Source organism: Anomaloglossus baeobatrachus, chromosome 8 (assembly GCF_048569485.1).
Source record: "Anomaloglossus baeobatrachus isolate aAnoBae1 chromosome 8, aAnoBae1.hap1, whole genome shotgun sequence".
Classification (NCBI taxonomy): Eukaryota; Metazoa; Chordata; class Amphibia; order Anura; family Aromobatidae; genus Anomaloglossus; species Anomaloglossus baeobatrachus.
Genome location: NC_134360.1, coordinates 112,561,216 through 112,576,857, shown reverse-complemented (window position 1 = coordinate 112,576,857; position 15,642 = coordinate 112,561,216). Strand labels below are relative to the sequence as shown.

The following is a 15,642-nucleotide window of genomic DNA, read 5'->3' as shown; positions in this document are numbered from 1 at the left end:
CGGGCAAAAGCTAGAGAGCCCTCCGGAAAAGTTAAAAACAAATCACATACAGCATACTCTCCCCTTACAATAAAGAACCTGGACCCCCAACATAAACGTCTCAGGTACTTAGCTGCTGAGACGCAGGGCCATGTCCCTGGGGATGAGCGCTCCAGTCCAACACAGAATCCTCAAGGGGCTGTGGATGGAGACCGGACTCCTACCAGGCATGGAGACCGTGCTGGCTCCCACTTCAAGCCAGAGCCCAGAAGGGATGGTGAAAAAGCACGGCATGTAAGGCTCCAGCCTTGTAAATCAACCTTAACAACACCGCCGACACAGTGGGGTGAGAAGGGACATGCCGGGAGTCCAGACATGAACCCGCTTTTCTTCAAACTCTTTCCAAAAGTCAAACAAATCAGATGAGAATGCATGTGTGGATGTATGACCTCCTGAACACAAGGGGTAAAACTGGGTAGGACTGGCTACCAGGGGGTGTATAAGCTCAGAGGGAGGAGCTACACTTTTAAGTGTAGTACTTTGTGTGTCCTCCGGAGGCAGAAGCTAAACACCCATGGTCTGGGTCTCCCAAAGGAACGATAAAGAAAAAATAATTAAAATAAATGACGTGGGGTCCCCCCTATTTTTGATAGCCAGCTTGGGTAAAGCAAACAGCTGTAGCCTGCAAACCACAGCTGACAGCTTCATCTTGTCTGGTTATCAATTTGGAGGGCTCCCCAAGCTGTTTTTTTTTTTTTTTTTTTACTTATTTAGAATTAAAAAAAATAAATAAATAAATAAATAAATGTGGGGTCCCCCCAAATTAGATCACCAGCCAAGGTGAAGCCGACAGCTGGGGTCTGGTATTCTCAGGGTGGGAAGAGCCATGGTTATTGGACTCTTCCCAGGCTAAAAATAGCAGGCCACAGCCGCCCCAGAAGTGGCGCATCCATTAGATGCGCCAATCCTGGCGCTTTGCCCCAACTCATCCCGTTGCCCTGGTGCGGTGGCAAACGGGGTAATATATGGGGTCGATACCAGATGTGTAATGTCACCTGGCATCAAGCCCAGCAATTAGTGATGTCACGGTATCTGATACCAGACATAACTAATTGACAGTAATAAAAAAAATTGACAACAAAAAGAAAATTTATTTGAAAAAAACACTCCCTAAAACATTCCCTCTTTCACCAATTTATTGGAAAAAAAAAAAAAATTGGATCCATTTTGGAAGTCCCGCTGCGATTCTGGATCTTCTAGAATATGGGGGGGCACGCTCAGGGAACGTATCCCTCATTTTCTAGGAGTGCGGGTGCAAAGAATTTGCACTCACTCTCCCCGGGTAACAGCTGCAGTGTGCCGAGCAGCAGCAGCCAGCGTCCTGAACACAGGAAGCTGACAGCCGCGCTCTGCACATGTGACCAGTGTCTGCTGTGAAGGAGGAAGGGGCCGCGGGGGATCAGCGCTCCGACAGGTACGGGGGACACCGGGTAACACCGGGGGGGAATAGGGGTTGACCTGGCAGGGCCTGGGCAGCAGTTTTCTGTCGCATGGGTTATCGCACATGCGACAGATATTAGGATAAGGGTAAATGCCAACTTGGATTTTCGGGAGGGGGTGGGGGGTCTGGGGGGGCACTTTGGCGACACCGGGGGACCGGGGAAGAGATTTATCTCCCATCTGGCGTGTTTGATCATGCCAGAAGGGAGATAAATCATTTTTTACTGGCGCGGTCATTTATTGTAAAGTGACCATCGGTATACGGTGTATACCTGTGATCACGTGAGCGGGGACCGGAAAAACCGTCCCGAATCATGATCTCCAGGGTCTCAGCTACCCCCGGTAGCTGAAACCCTGGAGATTTTCTAACGCCGGGGGGCGCTATTTACCTTTTTCTGACCGCCGTTTTAAAACGGCAGAAAGGAATAAGTACCCTTTTTTGCTGCAGTTTTAAAACTTAATGCCGTCGTAATGTGGTTAAACAAAATTTGACCGGTGCAAAAGTATGGGCACCCTTATCAATTTCTTGATTTGAACACTCCTAACTACTTTTTACTGACTTACTAAAGCACTAAATTGGTTTTGTAACCTCATTGAGCTTTGAACTTCATAGGCAGGTGTATCCAATCATGAGAAAAGGTATTTAAGGTGGCCACTTGCAAGTTGTTCTCCTATTTGAATCTCCTATGAAGAGTGGCATCATGGGCTCCTCAAAACAACTCTCAAATGATCTGAAAACAAAGATTATTCAACATAGTTGTTCAGGGGAAGGATACAAAAAGTTGTCTCAGAGATTTAAACTGTCAGTTTCCACTGTGAGGAACATAGTAAGGAAATGGAAGAACACAGGTACAGTTCTTGTTAAGCCCAGAAGTGGCAGGCCAAGAAAAATATCAGAAAGGCAGAGAAGAAGTATGGTGAGAACAGTCAAGGACAATCCACAGACCACCTCCAAAGACCTGCAGCATCATCTTGCTGCAGATGGTGTCAATGTGCATCGGTCAACAATACAGCGCACGTTGCACAAGGAGAAGCTGTATGGGAGAGCGATGCAAAAGAAGCAGTTTCTGCAAGCACACCACAAACAGTCGCCTGAGGCATGCAAAAGCACATTTGGACAAGCCAGTTACATGTTGGAAGAAGGTCCTGTGGACTGATGAAACAAAGATTGAGTTGTTTGGTCATACAAAAAGGCATTATGCATGGAGGCAAAAAAACACTGCATTTCAAGGAAAGCACTTGCTACCCACAGTAAAATTTGGTGGAGGTTCCATCATGCTTTGGGGCTGTGTGGCCAATGCCGGCACCGGGAATCTTGTTAAAGTTGAGGGTCGCATGGATTCAACTCAGTATCAGCAGATTCTTGACAATGTGCAAGAATCAGTGACGAAGTTGAAGTTACGCAGGGGATGGATATTTCAGCAAGACAATGATCCAAAACACCGCTCCAAATCTACTCAGGCATTCATGCAGAGGAACAATTCCAAAGTTCTGGAATGGCCATCCCAGTCCCCAGAACTGAATATCATTGAACATCTGTGGGATGATTTGAAGCGTGCTGTCCATGCTCAGCGACCATCAAACTTAACTGAACTGGAATTGTTTTGTAAACTGGAATGGTCAAATATACCTTTATCCAGGATCCAGGAACTCATTAAAAGCGACAGGAAGCGACTAGAGGCTGTTATTTTTGCAAAAGAAGGATCTACAAAATATTAATGTCACTTTTATGTTGAGGTGCCCATACTTTTGCACCGGTCAAATTTTATTTAAATGCGGATTGCACATTTTCTGTTAGTACAATAAACCTCATTTCAATCCAGAAATATTACTCAGTCCATCAGTTATTAGATATATGAAACTGAAATAGCTGTTGCAAAAGCCCAAATAGTTATAAAGAAAAAAGGTTAAGATTAATAGGGGTGCCCAAACTTTTTCATATAACTGTATAAAGCTGAATGTGTGTGTATGTGTGTATGTCTGGGATTGGCATCTGCACCGTCGCAGCTACAGCCACAAAATTCTGCACACTCACGTCTGGACCCAGAGAGCATCATAGGCTATGTTTTGAGGGGAAATTTTAACCCCGCACTTTACAGTTATTCGCCAAAAAACCTGCCTCCATTAAAGCGAATGGAGCTGGGAGCCACAGTGCAGCCAGAACTTCAGAAGAATGCGCTGCCACGCCCTTATATGGAATGTTGGCGTGACACAATGCAGCCAGGGAAAGAGACAGACACAGACAGGGAAAGAGGAAGACACAGGTCTTGTGTTTTGACCTAGGTCTCTGTATGGCTTCCTCCTCATCATTGTATCCTGAATAATAATAATAATAATAATATATAAATAAAATATTATATATATATATATATATATATATATATATATATATATATATATATATATATATATATATATATATATATATATATAGTGATCTGTTTTCTTCCACTGATCTTTGTTTTTCTGCTTGTGTTTTCATATGTATAACACTGCAGTCAGACTGTCCGACCGGATGAAGGCCTATTGGCCGAAACGTTGCCTAGGTGGACTCTCTGCTATTGTATAGCACCATTTTTTCACGCAAATAAAAAAAAAAGAACATTTATTGAACTTGTGCCCGTTTCTTTTTTTACGGGAAATCATAGTGTGCCAGGGTTCATTTTTCTTTTAGTGTACCTCTATTACTCCTGAGCACCTGTTAAAGGTAACGCTAGGTCCTATCTTATTTTTTATTAAATGTATGGCCTTTTGCATTCAATTTACCATCTATAAAAGAAACAATAATTGAATACAAGATGTAAAAAAAAAAAAAAAAAAAAGAAAGAGGTTCACCTTTCAGCAATTGCTTTTGCAAGTAGCGCTTTCTTGCGTTTATTTTTTTCTTCCATTACATGCTGCTCTAGTTGAAGTTGTTCTAAACGAGTTTTCTCTCTTCTGTTGGTAGAAAAACAACAGTAAATGCCCATTTTTAATGTAGTACGATTATACAAATCATCAGTACAGAACATGTGGCACAGAGCACAAAGGGTTTACCTCTAGGATTAATTAGAAACAATATATAATCCCCTACAATAAAAAAAAGAAAATATGAAAAGACTTGCCTACCAGATCTTGTACACTTTATAGAATCTTATTAACCCTTTAACCTATTGGCGATTTTCTGTTTTTTTTGCTCCCCTTTTTCCGAGAGCCACGTTTTTTTATTTTTCCGTCAATCTTGCCATATGAGGGCTTGTGTTTTGCAGGACAAGTTGTACTTTTGAATGACACCATTAGTTTTACCGTATAGTGTAAATGAAAACAGGTAAAAAATCCAAATCTGGTGAAATTGCAAACAAGGGAAATTGAACAATTGTTTTTGGGATATTTTATTCAGTGTTCACCGTATGATAAAACTGATGTGTCAGTGTGATGCCTCACATCGGTACACGTTCGTAGATACCAAACGTATACTTTTATCTAAGTGGTTAAAAAAAAAAATCTGAAGTTTATTGAAAAAAAAAAAAAAAAAAAAGAAGAATAGTGCTTTTTGCGCCATTTTCTGAGACCTGCAGAGTTTCCGTTTTTCTGCATCTGGCCCTTAGTGATGGCTTATCTTTTGCATCTTGAGTAGAGTTGAGCGGACTGTAAATAATGAGAGAGAGAGAGAAAGAGAAAGAGAAAAAGAGAGCAGAAAAAAAAAGAAAATAAATGAAAAAAAAAAACCCACCGATCCGAATCACCTGTTCTTGTTCTTTTTAAACTGTTTAATTTTGAATAGGGTGAATGGGGAGGGGGGTGATTTAAACTTTAGTTTTTTTTATTTTGTCATATTTTAAATTCTTTTTATTTTTTTTTACATTTTTTTATCTATTTTACTAGCCCGATAGGGGGAGTTTATGGATCAGCAGTCTGATCGCTTGGGCATTTCTCTTACTCAAATCTGCACAGCTCAGATCAGCAAAAATGTAATGTTCCTTGAAGAGCCGCCGCTCTGTCAACTCTTTGCCTACATGCGCACGCTGCGGTTTTTGCTGTGTTTTTGGCTGCAGTTTTGTTGTCAGAACTTTCTGACATTTCACTTCCCAGCAAAGTCTATGAGAAGTCAGATTTGCTATGCGCACATTGCAGTTTGTCAGCGTTTTGTCAAAAGTTTGTGACAAAAATGCAGCATGTTCATTCTTCCTGCGTTTTTGTCAACATTTGTCACAAAAACGCATGTTGTGAAAAACGCACCGAAAACGCAGCAAAAACGCACCTTCAATTACAAGCATTTTTTGTGACATTTCCAGGCTCTCTCTGACAAGGTGAAGTTTTGGCTGCAGTTTGTGAACACAAAAAGATGCAGCGTGCGCATGTAGCCTTAGGGGAACTACATCAGGACAGCAACAGGAGTGATCACATGCCCATGGCAATCATCGGCTCCCCGTGATCAAGTCACGGGGCCTCCAATGGCAGTGGCGAAAGGCACAATCCCTGCCGTGGCCATTTAAATTGTACTGTAACATTTTGACAAGTGCAATCTAAGTGGCAAGCAGGCATCTGTTCAAATCAGCAGACATCTGTAGAGATCACCGCCAGCTCACCGCAGCAGCCGGTGGTGATTACCGCTATATGCCCAAGGACGTACCAGTACATTCTTAGTCGTAAAGGGTTAAAGCAAAATTCACAGTTTAGCAGCATAAAGTATTTCTTTGTAAAATGGGTGAACAAAATAAATAAATCAATAAATATTGAGGAAGGAACCTATAGATCACATCCGAACGTTTTTTACCTCCACAGCTGCTCCTTAGCAGCTTTACAGTTTTGCTCTATTAGGGTATGTGCCCACGATCAGGACTCGCTGCATACAGAACGCAGCGAGTCCTGACCAGGGGGGCCGCGCGTCTCCTCCGCAGTAGAACGCAGCTGTCAGTACCCACGATCAGGGTTCCGTGCACTGCGGTCTCCTGCTTGTGATCTCGTTACGGAGGACGCAGGCAATTCCACAGCAAACAATTGACATGCTGCGGTCTGGAAAGATGCGCCACAGGTCAGTGTTTGCTGCGGAAAAAAGAAGCAAAGTGGGCACGGGAATTCTAAAAACCGCTGCAAATATTGATCGTGCGCACGCACCCTTAGGCTATGTGCGCACGTAGCGTACTGTCCCTGCAGAAATTTCTGCAGCGATTTGAACAGAACACGTGCGCTTCAAATCGCAGCAGAAAGAGTCAGTAATGGAAAAAAAAAAGCCGATTCCATGCGCTCTGAGTGAAGCCCCCACCATAGACAGAGTGGGGGCTGCATGCAGATTGCAGGAAAGAAGTGACATGTCACTTCTTAGAACGCCTGCTTTGGGCAGCAGCCGAAGCGCTGCGCTCTAATACGCCACGTGCGCACGGCTCCTGCATAATCTTCATAGATTATGCTGGGGACGCAGGACGCATGCAGTTACGCTGGAGTGCAGATCACAGCGTAACTGCATGCAAATACGCAACGTGCGCACATAGCCTTAGGGTTGGGCTGTCCCTACAGCTTTGATGAAGTGCTATAGGGAGTCAAACACACGTCTTGTCTCACTATTTGTTCAGTCTTCTGTTCAAAGCAATAAATTCTTATAAACTATTATTGAAACGAGAGTACAGACAGCCAAATAAAAAAATTGTTCATTTTTCATCCAGATTACAAGAACAATTGGTCATCCGTGTGCCATCTGAATGTCCATTTTTCACATCTGTGTATCAGTTCCTTGCATCTACTTTTATACATTAAAAAAAATAATTATGAGTAACAATCAGATGTGTGTGCCACGCCAAAACATTTAGTGTGGGAACCATAGAAGGCCTGACACTGCTGTGGGAAATACAACCATGTCTTCAGGACACTACCAGACAGTTTTTCATTTGGGAACAGCTTCTCTCTACCCCTTGAGACAGTCCTCAGTGAACACAATGCAACGGGCAAGCCATCTACCCAGGACGAGTGTTTCTTCCATGCACTTTAGTATTTTTAATATTGAGGGATTACACACACTTAGGCTATGTGCGCACTAGAAAAGTGATTTTTCCCAAGAAAATTTCTTGAGAAACTTCTGGGAGTTGAAGATTACTGCACCTGCGGTAAAAAAAAACTGCACCAAAACCGCGGGAAAAACGCATGAGTTTTTCCCACGGTTTTTCCGCAGGTTGGTCCCTGCGTTTTTTTTATGCTGTAACTGCAATAAATAATATAGATAATTGATAGATAAATCGATAGACAGACAGATAATGGATAGAGGGAAAGATTGATAGATGAATAGAGAGAGAGAGAGAGAGATAGATAGATAGATAGATAGATGAGAAAGACCTATATAATGTCCCACCCCCCTGCATTTTCTAAGCTGGCACCCTTTTAGTGACTCATGTGGCACTAAAGGGTGCCTAGCCTTGTATTTAGCCATAAAAATAAATAATTAAAAAAAAAACGACGTGAAGTCCCCCTATCTTTTGTAACCAGCTAGGGTAAAGCAGACTGCTGCAGCCTGCAAACCACAGCTGGCAGCTTTACCTTAGCTGGTAATCCAAAACAGAGGGCACCCCACGCTGTTATTTTACATTAAATAAATAATTTAAAACAAAAAACGTGGGGTCCCCCCCAAATTGGCTCACCAGCCAAGGTAAAGCGGACAGCTGTGGTCTGGTATTCTCAGACTAGGAAGGTCCACTGTTATTGGACACTCCCCAGCCTACAAATAGCAGGCCGCAGCCGCCCCAGAAGTGGCGCATCCATTAGACGTGCCAATCCTGGTGCTTCGCCCCAACTCATCCCATTGCCCTGGTGCGTTGACAAACGAGGTAATATATGGGGTTGATGCCAGATGTGTAATGTCACCTGGCATCAAGCCCTGGGGTTCGTGATGTCACGCGTCTATCAGATACCCGACATCACCAACCCAGTCAATAAGAAATAAAAAAATAGACAACAAAAAAAAAAAAGTTTTATTTGAAAAAACACTGCCCAAAACATTCCCTCTTTCCCCAATTTATTGAAAAGAACAATTAATTCCACGTCCGGCGTAATCCAATAAAGGGGGGGGGGGGTCCCACGGCGATCCATACCATAGTCACTGTCCCAGTCAATGAAGAACAGAATGTTCCCCATTGGCTGGGAGAGCAATGCAGTGACCTGAGCTAACATCAATAGCCCAGGTCACTGCAGGGGATGACGAGCGCTGCTGTCAGGAGGCAGATGAGATCATTACCTGCTGTGATGATCTCCTGCACTACTGACGTCAGCGCTGTCACTGACTTCTATGCCCGCCGCGTTGTCAGCAGTATCGCGAGAGCCCGTGACATCACCGCTAGTGACAGTCTCGGGCCGCTCACGAGACGGGCATAGACAGCAGTGACTGCGGTGACATCAGGAGGCAGGAGATCGTCACAGCAGGTAATGATCTCATCTCACCTCCTGACAGCAGCGCTCGGCATCCCCGCGCCTGCACGCACTGCTGTGTGTCAGTGTCTGGCTGTGCTGCAGCGTGACAAGCTGCTGATACTGCGGGCAGACACTGACACTGCAGGGCAGGCAGCGGCGGGGCTGGAGCGGGACACAGACTGCACGGGCAACTGGAGGTCACACGGAAGTGCTTCTGTGCGGCGTCCAGAGAGTTTGACGTCTGCGTTTACTCTGCTCCGCTTCCTCTTCTGTCATAATGACATCACTTCCTGCAAAACCGCAGGCAGCGATGAGCATTACCGCAGGTAAATCGCGGCATCATTTGCTACCTGCGGTATACCCCCGGTATTTCGCGATTACATTACAGTGAATGGAGTGAAATACCGGGGGTATACCGCAGGTACCTGTGGAAAAGAAGTGCCATGCACATTTTCTCAAGAAATTTTCTCAAGAAAATCTTCAGAAAGAATTTTCTTGAGAAAAAAAAACGCAGTGTGCGCACAGCTATTTTTTTCCCATAGGTATTGCTGGGAAATGTCTGCAGAAAGATTACAAACATTTCTCAAGAAATTTCTGCAGCAAAACCGTGGGTAAAACTGCCTAGTGCACACAGGGCCTTAAGGTGTTCCCCATTCCCAGTGCTTGGTGGTTAATATTGAACATTGAAAGCCTGTTCTATCTCCAGAGTTGCCGTATTATTTCCAAGTGAACTGAGTGCTTCTGTTGCCCTCTATAACTTCAGGTACCCCACAACTGCAGACTACCTCGCTGATCAATTTCTTGTTGGCAGGTTGGTCTTTGGGTAGTCTGAAGCTTAAGGCCACGTCTCACTAAGCAACATTGCTGTTGAGGCACGACTTTTGTGACGTAGCAGCGATGTTCCTAGCGATGTTGCTGTGTGTGACATCCAGCAACAACCTGGCCCCAGCTGTGAGGTCGCTGGTTGTTGCTGAATGTCCTGGACCATTTTTTAGTAGTTGCTCTCCCGCTGTGAAGCACACATCGCTGTGTGTGACAGCAAGAGAGCAACAACTGAATGTGCAGTGAGCAGGGAGCCGGCTTCTGCGGACGCTGGTAACCAATGTAAATATCTGGTAACCAAGAAGCCCTTACCTTGGTTACCCGATATTTATCTTAGTTACCAGCGTCCGCCGCTCTCACGCTGTCAGTGCTGGCTCCCGGATCCCTGCACACAAAGCCAGACTACACATCGGGTAATTAACCAGATGTGTACTCTGGCTAGGAGTGCAGGGAGCCAGCGCTAAGCGGTGTGCGCTGGTAACCAAGGTAAATATCGGGTTGGTTACCCGATATTTACCCTAGTTACCAAGCGCAGCATCGCTTCCACGCGTCGCTGCTGGCTGGGAGCTGGTCGCTGGTGAGATCTGCCTGTTTGACAGCTGGCCAGCAACCCGTGTAGTGACGTTCCAGCGATCCCTGCCAGGTCAGGTTGCTGGTGGGATCGCTAGAGCGTCGCTTAGTGTGACGGTACCTTTAGGCTGTAACCAAAGATAATACACCGAAAAGATCATCGCATCAAAGGGTGTATTCATAAGTACATACCTTTTGGTAGCTGTATGTAGTTAATCGGCAGTCTCTGAAAAGGGTAATCTGGCTAAGGTGCGGAACTCAAATAGGCTTATCGGACCTATTTTTTACACAAACGAGATATTCCAGACTTTGTAGCCACATTTGGAAATCCTGGGAAGCACCAATTGTGTAGCACTACTGCACACATCACATCCTTTGAATTATGCACAGGGAAATGTGCCAGAACAGGCAGCTTGGGAGGCGAAACCTGGTGCTCATCTGCCATACACCTAACTTATAATACCTGCAGTAGTTTGTGATCATCGGCCACTGGGGATGGTCCAGTGACAGTCTCCACTGTTAAGAGACGCTTTCCGCACTTTCGGTCCCCGAGTCCCCTGAGAGAGCCACATCTACTATAGCCGGTATTCTGGTCAGAGATAGTTGTGCTGCTTCCCTATCCACTTGGTAAGCCAAGGCATTATCTACTGCAAGAGGATTCCATTTCCGTATATGCACCAATACTTTGATTATGGCTGTCCTTCGGGGCTATGAGTAGCTGTTCTATCGTCTTGTCTACACATTCTAAATGGGTTTGCCAACTGAGGTCAGGCAATTACAGCTTTGCCAAAAGGCACAAAGCCTGAAAGCGTATCTCAAGTCTGAAAAAAATACTCTACTCTCCTTCCCTTTTCGCAGATTGCAAGCTGCAGCGACTGCCTTCAGGTCAACCACTTGCGCAGAGCAGCTGGAGGAGAGTGGTTCTTGTATTACTGCCTGAGCATTGTTAACTACTGCATACCCGGTCAAAACACTTTCTTGATTATTAGATTATTATCCTAAGCTCTGGAACCATCTACTAAACACTCAGCAGAGGGGCAAGTAGAGCAGAGTGAAGGCAGATAGCCGTAACGTACATGACTGAGGCAGTGATAGATCCAGGAAAGGGTTAAGGAGTAAGGGATGGGGTTTTTACCTAAGGAATGTGGTGGGGGGTGAGCCAGCAGGAGGAGAGACGGGGGGCAGGGGCCATATAAGAAATAGGTCCCATGTTAAGGTGTCATTCCTTTGTCCTGGACTCAAAGACTGAACCAGCAGTATGGATGCCTTGCTGAAGAGCGTTCAGGCTGCGGCTTTGACGTGTAGGCCCGAATGGATTCAGGCCCAGCTAGACGAATTGCTGAAGAGTGCCCGGGATACAGCATCTGTCCCTTCTGAACTTTCTGAACATCAAACTCTAAGAAGATCAAGACCTCCTGAGAGACTAACTTCTGAAATGGCCAATAGGACTCACAATAGGATCATAAGTCCTTCTGTTACTTCTAGGAAAAGAGCAAAGCGCAGCACGGCCTCTGATCCTTCTTACAAACCAGGAAGGAAACTACAGTACAAGAATAACAAGGTACAGAGAAAAGAGCCAGACCATCTAACCAGAGAGACACCAAGAAGTCCAAGGAGAAAGTCCAGCTCTACTGATGTGCCAGCCAGAGAAGCAGCCACACAAGCTACAACTGACGTGACGACAGCCCACCATGAATCCTTAGAACTTCCTCAACAATCTTTGCATCATTCTAGAGGACATCATACGGCCTTACCCCAGGAAATGAACCAACACGGGGGGATGGGCTTAGGACACACAACATTTCCGGATCCGGGTTCTCATTACACGAGGAGTGGTAGGAATCCAAAAAGACAACTGCGCAAAAGTACTTTAACCAGACAAAGACTTCATCGGCCGGCTCAGGATGTGAGTCAAGCAATAAATCTACAGCTACAAGACTCAGAAGAGATTCCAGACAATGACTATGACACAGATAACGACTCCCCACTAGAGGGCAGCAGCACGCAGCACTTCAATAATGGAGGGGCTGTAGAGACTATAACTAATACGTCACGGACGGCTGGTCAACCTAGGACGCAGCCAGGTATTGGTGAGAACACTTTTTCTTGTCCTATATCTAGTGTAACAACACCTGTAATGAGTCCAGTGGGCGCAGTTGGGGGTACAGTTCCCGGCAATGTAGGATGGGATCTTAATTCAGTAGTACAGCAATTAGTGTCAGGGGTTAAGGAGGCTTTGAGTCAGTCTAGCTTACCCATAACTTCTTCTCCTATTGCTGCATGGTGTGGAAATGGTCGCCGGACATCGGAGGTGGTAAGTCAGTCGTGTGCTGATCCAGAGACACAGGAGGACGCAGTAATTTCACAAGGGGTTACATTATCTGATGCAGCAAAAGGAGAATTATATGTATGTTTTGAGGGTCCTCTAGGAATTCATTTGAAACAGGAGGTTAGGGAGAAGATTTGGGCCGACGAATATGTGGAAATATTTTCATTATTGCCCTTAGAAAAATATAACTTGGATAGAGTAAGGTTTGATGAGAGGAAAAGAGAGGAACAAGAAAGACGGTATTGTCTCATCCCCCAAACATTTAGCAATTGGTTCCAGGCCTTTGCCATATTAGCAAGTGTAATAGGCCAAAAAACTCCTGAACATTGCTCTGCCTTATTTTGTTACATGAATTCTATCGGGGAGGCGCACCGTGTGTATGGAGGTTTAGCATGGCTGCGCTATGATGAGCAGTTTCGCCAACGAAAGGCTGGTCGCCAAGGGATTCGTTGGGATCACAAAGATATTGGTTTATGGATGCGTCTCATGACAGCGCCACGTGGGGTTAATCAGCCCTTTCAGGGCTATGTCGGCAGATCATCAGCAATCGGATTGTCGGCAGCAAACAGAAAAGGTTGCTGCTGGCAGTTCAATGATAGCCAGTGCAGATTCGGAAACACATGCAGGTACAAACATGAATGCACCTTCTGTAGTGGAAACCATAGCCTATCAAAATGCTTTAAACGAAATAAAACCCCAACAGCAGAGATTAACCAAAAAGGGGGAAACCCCAATTAGACTCGGGGAGATGGTGGGCTATCTAAGCAGGTACCCAGATAGAAAAGCAGCACAATTGCTGGGGGAGGGTTTCTCAGAAGGTTTTAAGATCCCATCTACTTCGGGCCCATTAACCTGTTCTCGTAACCTTGCTTCAGCTTATACATATTCTCACATTGTCTCCACAAAACTAAACAAAGAAATTGACCTGGGCCGCATGGCAGGCCCATTCCCCAAAATGCCAATAGAAAACTTAAGAGTCTCTCCATTGGGAGTGGTCCCAAAGAAGGAACCCAATAAGTTTAGGCTGATCCATCATCTGTCCTTCCCTCATGGAAGCTCAGTTAATGATGGAATCGATCAGGAACTTTGCACAGTCTCGTATACTTCATTTGATACAGCGATTGCATGGGTACAGAAGTACGGCAGAGGAGCTTTAATGGCAAAAACAGACATTGAAGCTGCCTTTAGACTCTTACCAGTCCATCCAGAAAGCTTCCATCTCTTGGGTTGTCAGTGGCAGGGAAGGTTTTATGTAGACTTGTGTTTACCCATGGGCTGCTCCATCTCATGCTCCTTGTTTGAATCATTTAGCACATTTTTGGAGTGGGTAGTAAAGAAGGAAGCCGGCGTGCGTTCTGTCCTGCATTATCTAGATGATTTCCTATGTATTGGTCCACCAAAGTCATTTGTTTGTGCTTCATTATTGGCAGCGATTCAGTCGGTTTTTAAGTGTTTTGGAGTACCGTTAGCATCAGATAAAACAGAAGGCCCGTCTACACTTATCAAGTTTTTAGGAATTTTGATTGACAGTGGGGCCATGGAGTGCAGATTACCGGATGACAAGGTCAGTGATCTGCTGGAGTCAGTCAGAGAAGCTAGATCTCACCGTAAGATCAGATTAAAGGATCTACAATCGCTGTTAGGAAAAATGAACTTTGCGTGTCGCATTATTCCAATGGGTAGAGTTTTTTGTAGGCGCCTAGCTGCAGCTACCTCAGGCATAACCTTTCCACATCACTTTGTGCGGCTGGCTAGAACATTAAAGGACGATCTGGCGGTATGGGAACAGTTCTTAATGGAGTTTAATGGGAGGTCATTGTGGATCAGACCACCGGTTTCAAATTTTGATCTAGACATCCACACTGATGCAGCGGGGTCAACTGGTTTTGGTGCATATTGTTCTGGACAGTGGTGTGCAGATAGGTGGCCAGAGAGTTGGAGAAACAATGGGTTAACACGAAACTTAGTACTCCTTGAATTGTTCCCCATAGTGGTTGCTTGTGAAATTTGGTGCAATATTTTCCAAAACCGAAAAGTGAGATTTCATTGTGATAACTTGGGAGTTGTAGAAGTCATCAACAAACAATCAGCTTCTTCCCTGCCTGTTGTTACGTTGCTGCGTCATCTAGTGCTGCGCTGTTTAAAGTCAAATTGTCAGATTACAGCTGTGCATGTCCCCGGTGTTTGCAATTCTGTGGCTGATGCTCTGTCTCGTTTTCAGTGGGACAGATTCCGTTCGTTAGCCCCGATGGCAGAGGTACAAGGCAAGAAGTGTCCGGATTTTCTGTGGTCACTGCCAGTGACACCGCATACGCTCTGATAGAACGGTCTGTGGGTGTAAGCACATGGCAGAGGTACCAGTCAGCATGGAGGGAATGGGAAGACTTGTGTGCTCTAGTGGGACATGATGCCAGGTCACATGACAATGTTTCCTTGTTGTTATTTTACATTAGCAGGGCCTTTGTGGACGGTACTTCATTGTCCAGTATTGATAGTAAAATGTCTGGATTAGCTTTTTGGTTTAAGTTGCACGACTTCACTGATTACACAAAGCATTTTTTAGTTAAGCAGGCCCTAAAGGGTTACAGGAAAAGTTGTAAGAAGACCAGAGATAAACGGCGTCCGATTTCTTTCCAGTTATTGCAGCAGATACTGAGTGTACTAGGCCGAGTCTGGAGCAGTCCGTTTGAAGTGTTACTCTTTAGTTGTGCATTCACACTGGCCTTTTTTGGAGCTTTTAGAATCAGCGAGTTAGTGTCGAGTAGCTCCACCAGAAGTGGGGGTCTACAAGCCGAGGACGTGCATCAGTACACAGACAGATTGGAATGTTTTCTGGCAAAGTCAAAAACTGATCAACAGGGTAGAGGAAAATGGATCACATTGTTTCCTTTAAGCGGTTCCAGGGCCTGCTCGGTCATCTGTTTTAGAAACTATGTCTCAATAAGGCCAAATATCCAAGGTTCATTACTAATTCATGAGGATTGTAAGTCATTGTCACAATTTCAATTCACAGCAGTTCTTAAAAAATGCCTGGCAATATTGGGAGAGTCTCCAAATGCATTCACTTC

General features: G+C 44.9%; 1 protein-coding gene across 3 annotated transcripts in view; it reads right to left on the bottom strand.

The window, feature by feature from the left end:
* Positions 1–15,642, bottom strand: part of GORAB (golgin, RAB6 interacting) — a 200,288-nt gene that overhangs the window by 131,259 nt on the left and 53,387 nt on the right. For all 3 annotated transcript variants that reach the window (XM_075321951.1, XM_075321953.1, XM_075321952.1), the window contains exon 3: positions 4,315–4,416. In XM_075321951.1, the coding sequence (XP_075178066.1) occupies positions 4,315–4,416 (102 nt within the window). The remainder of the gene's footprint in view (positions 1–4,314; positions 4,417–15,642) is intronic.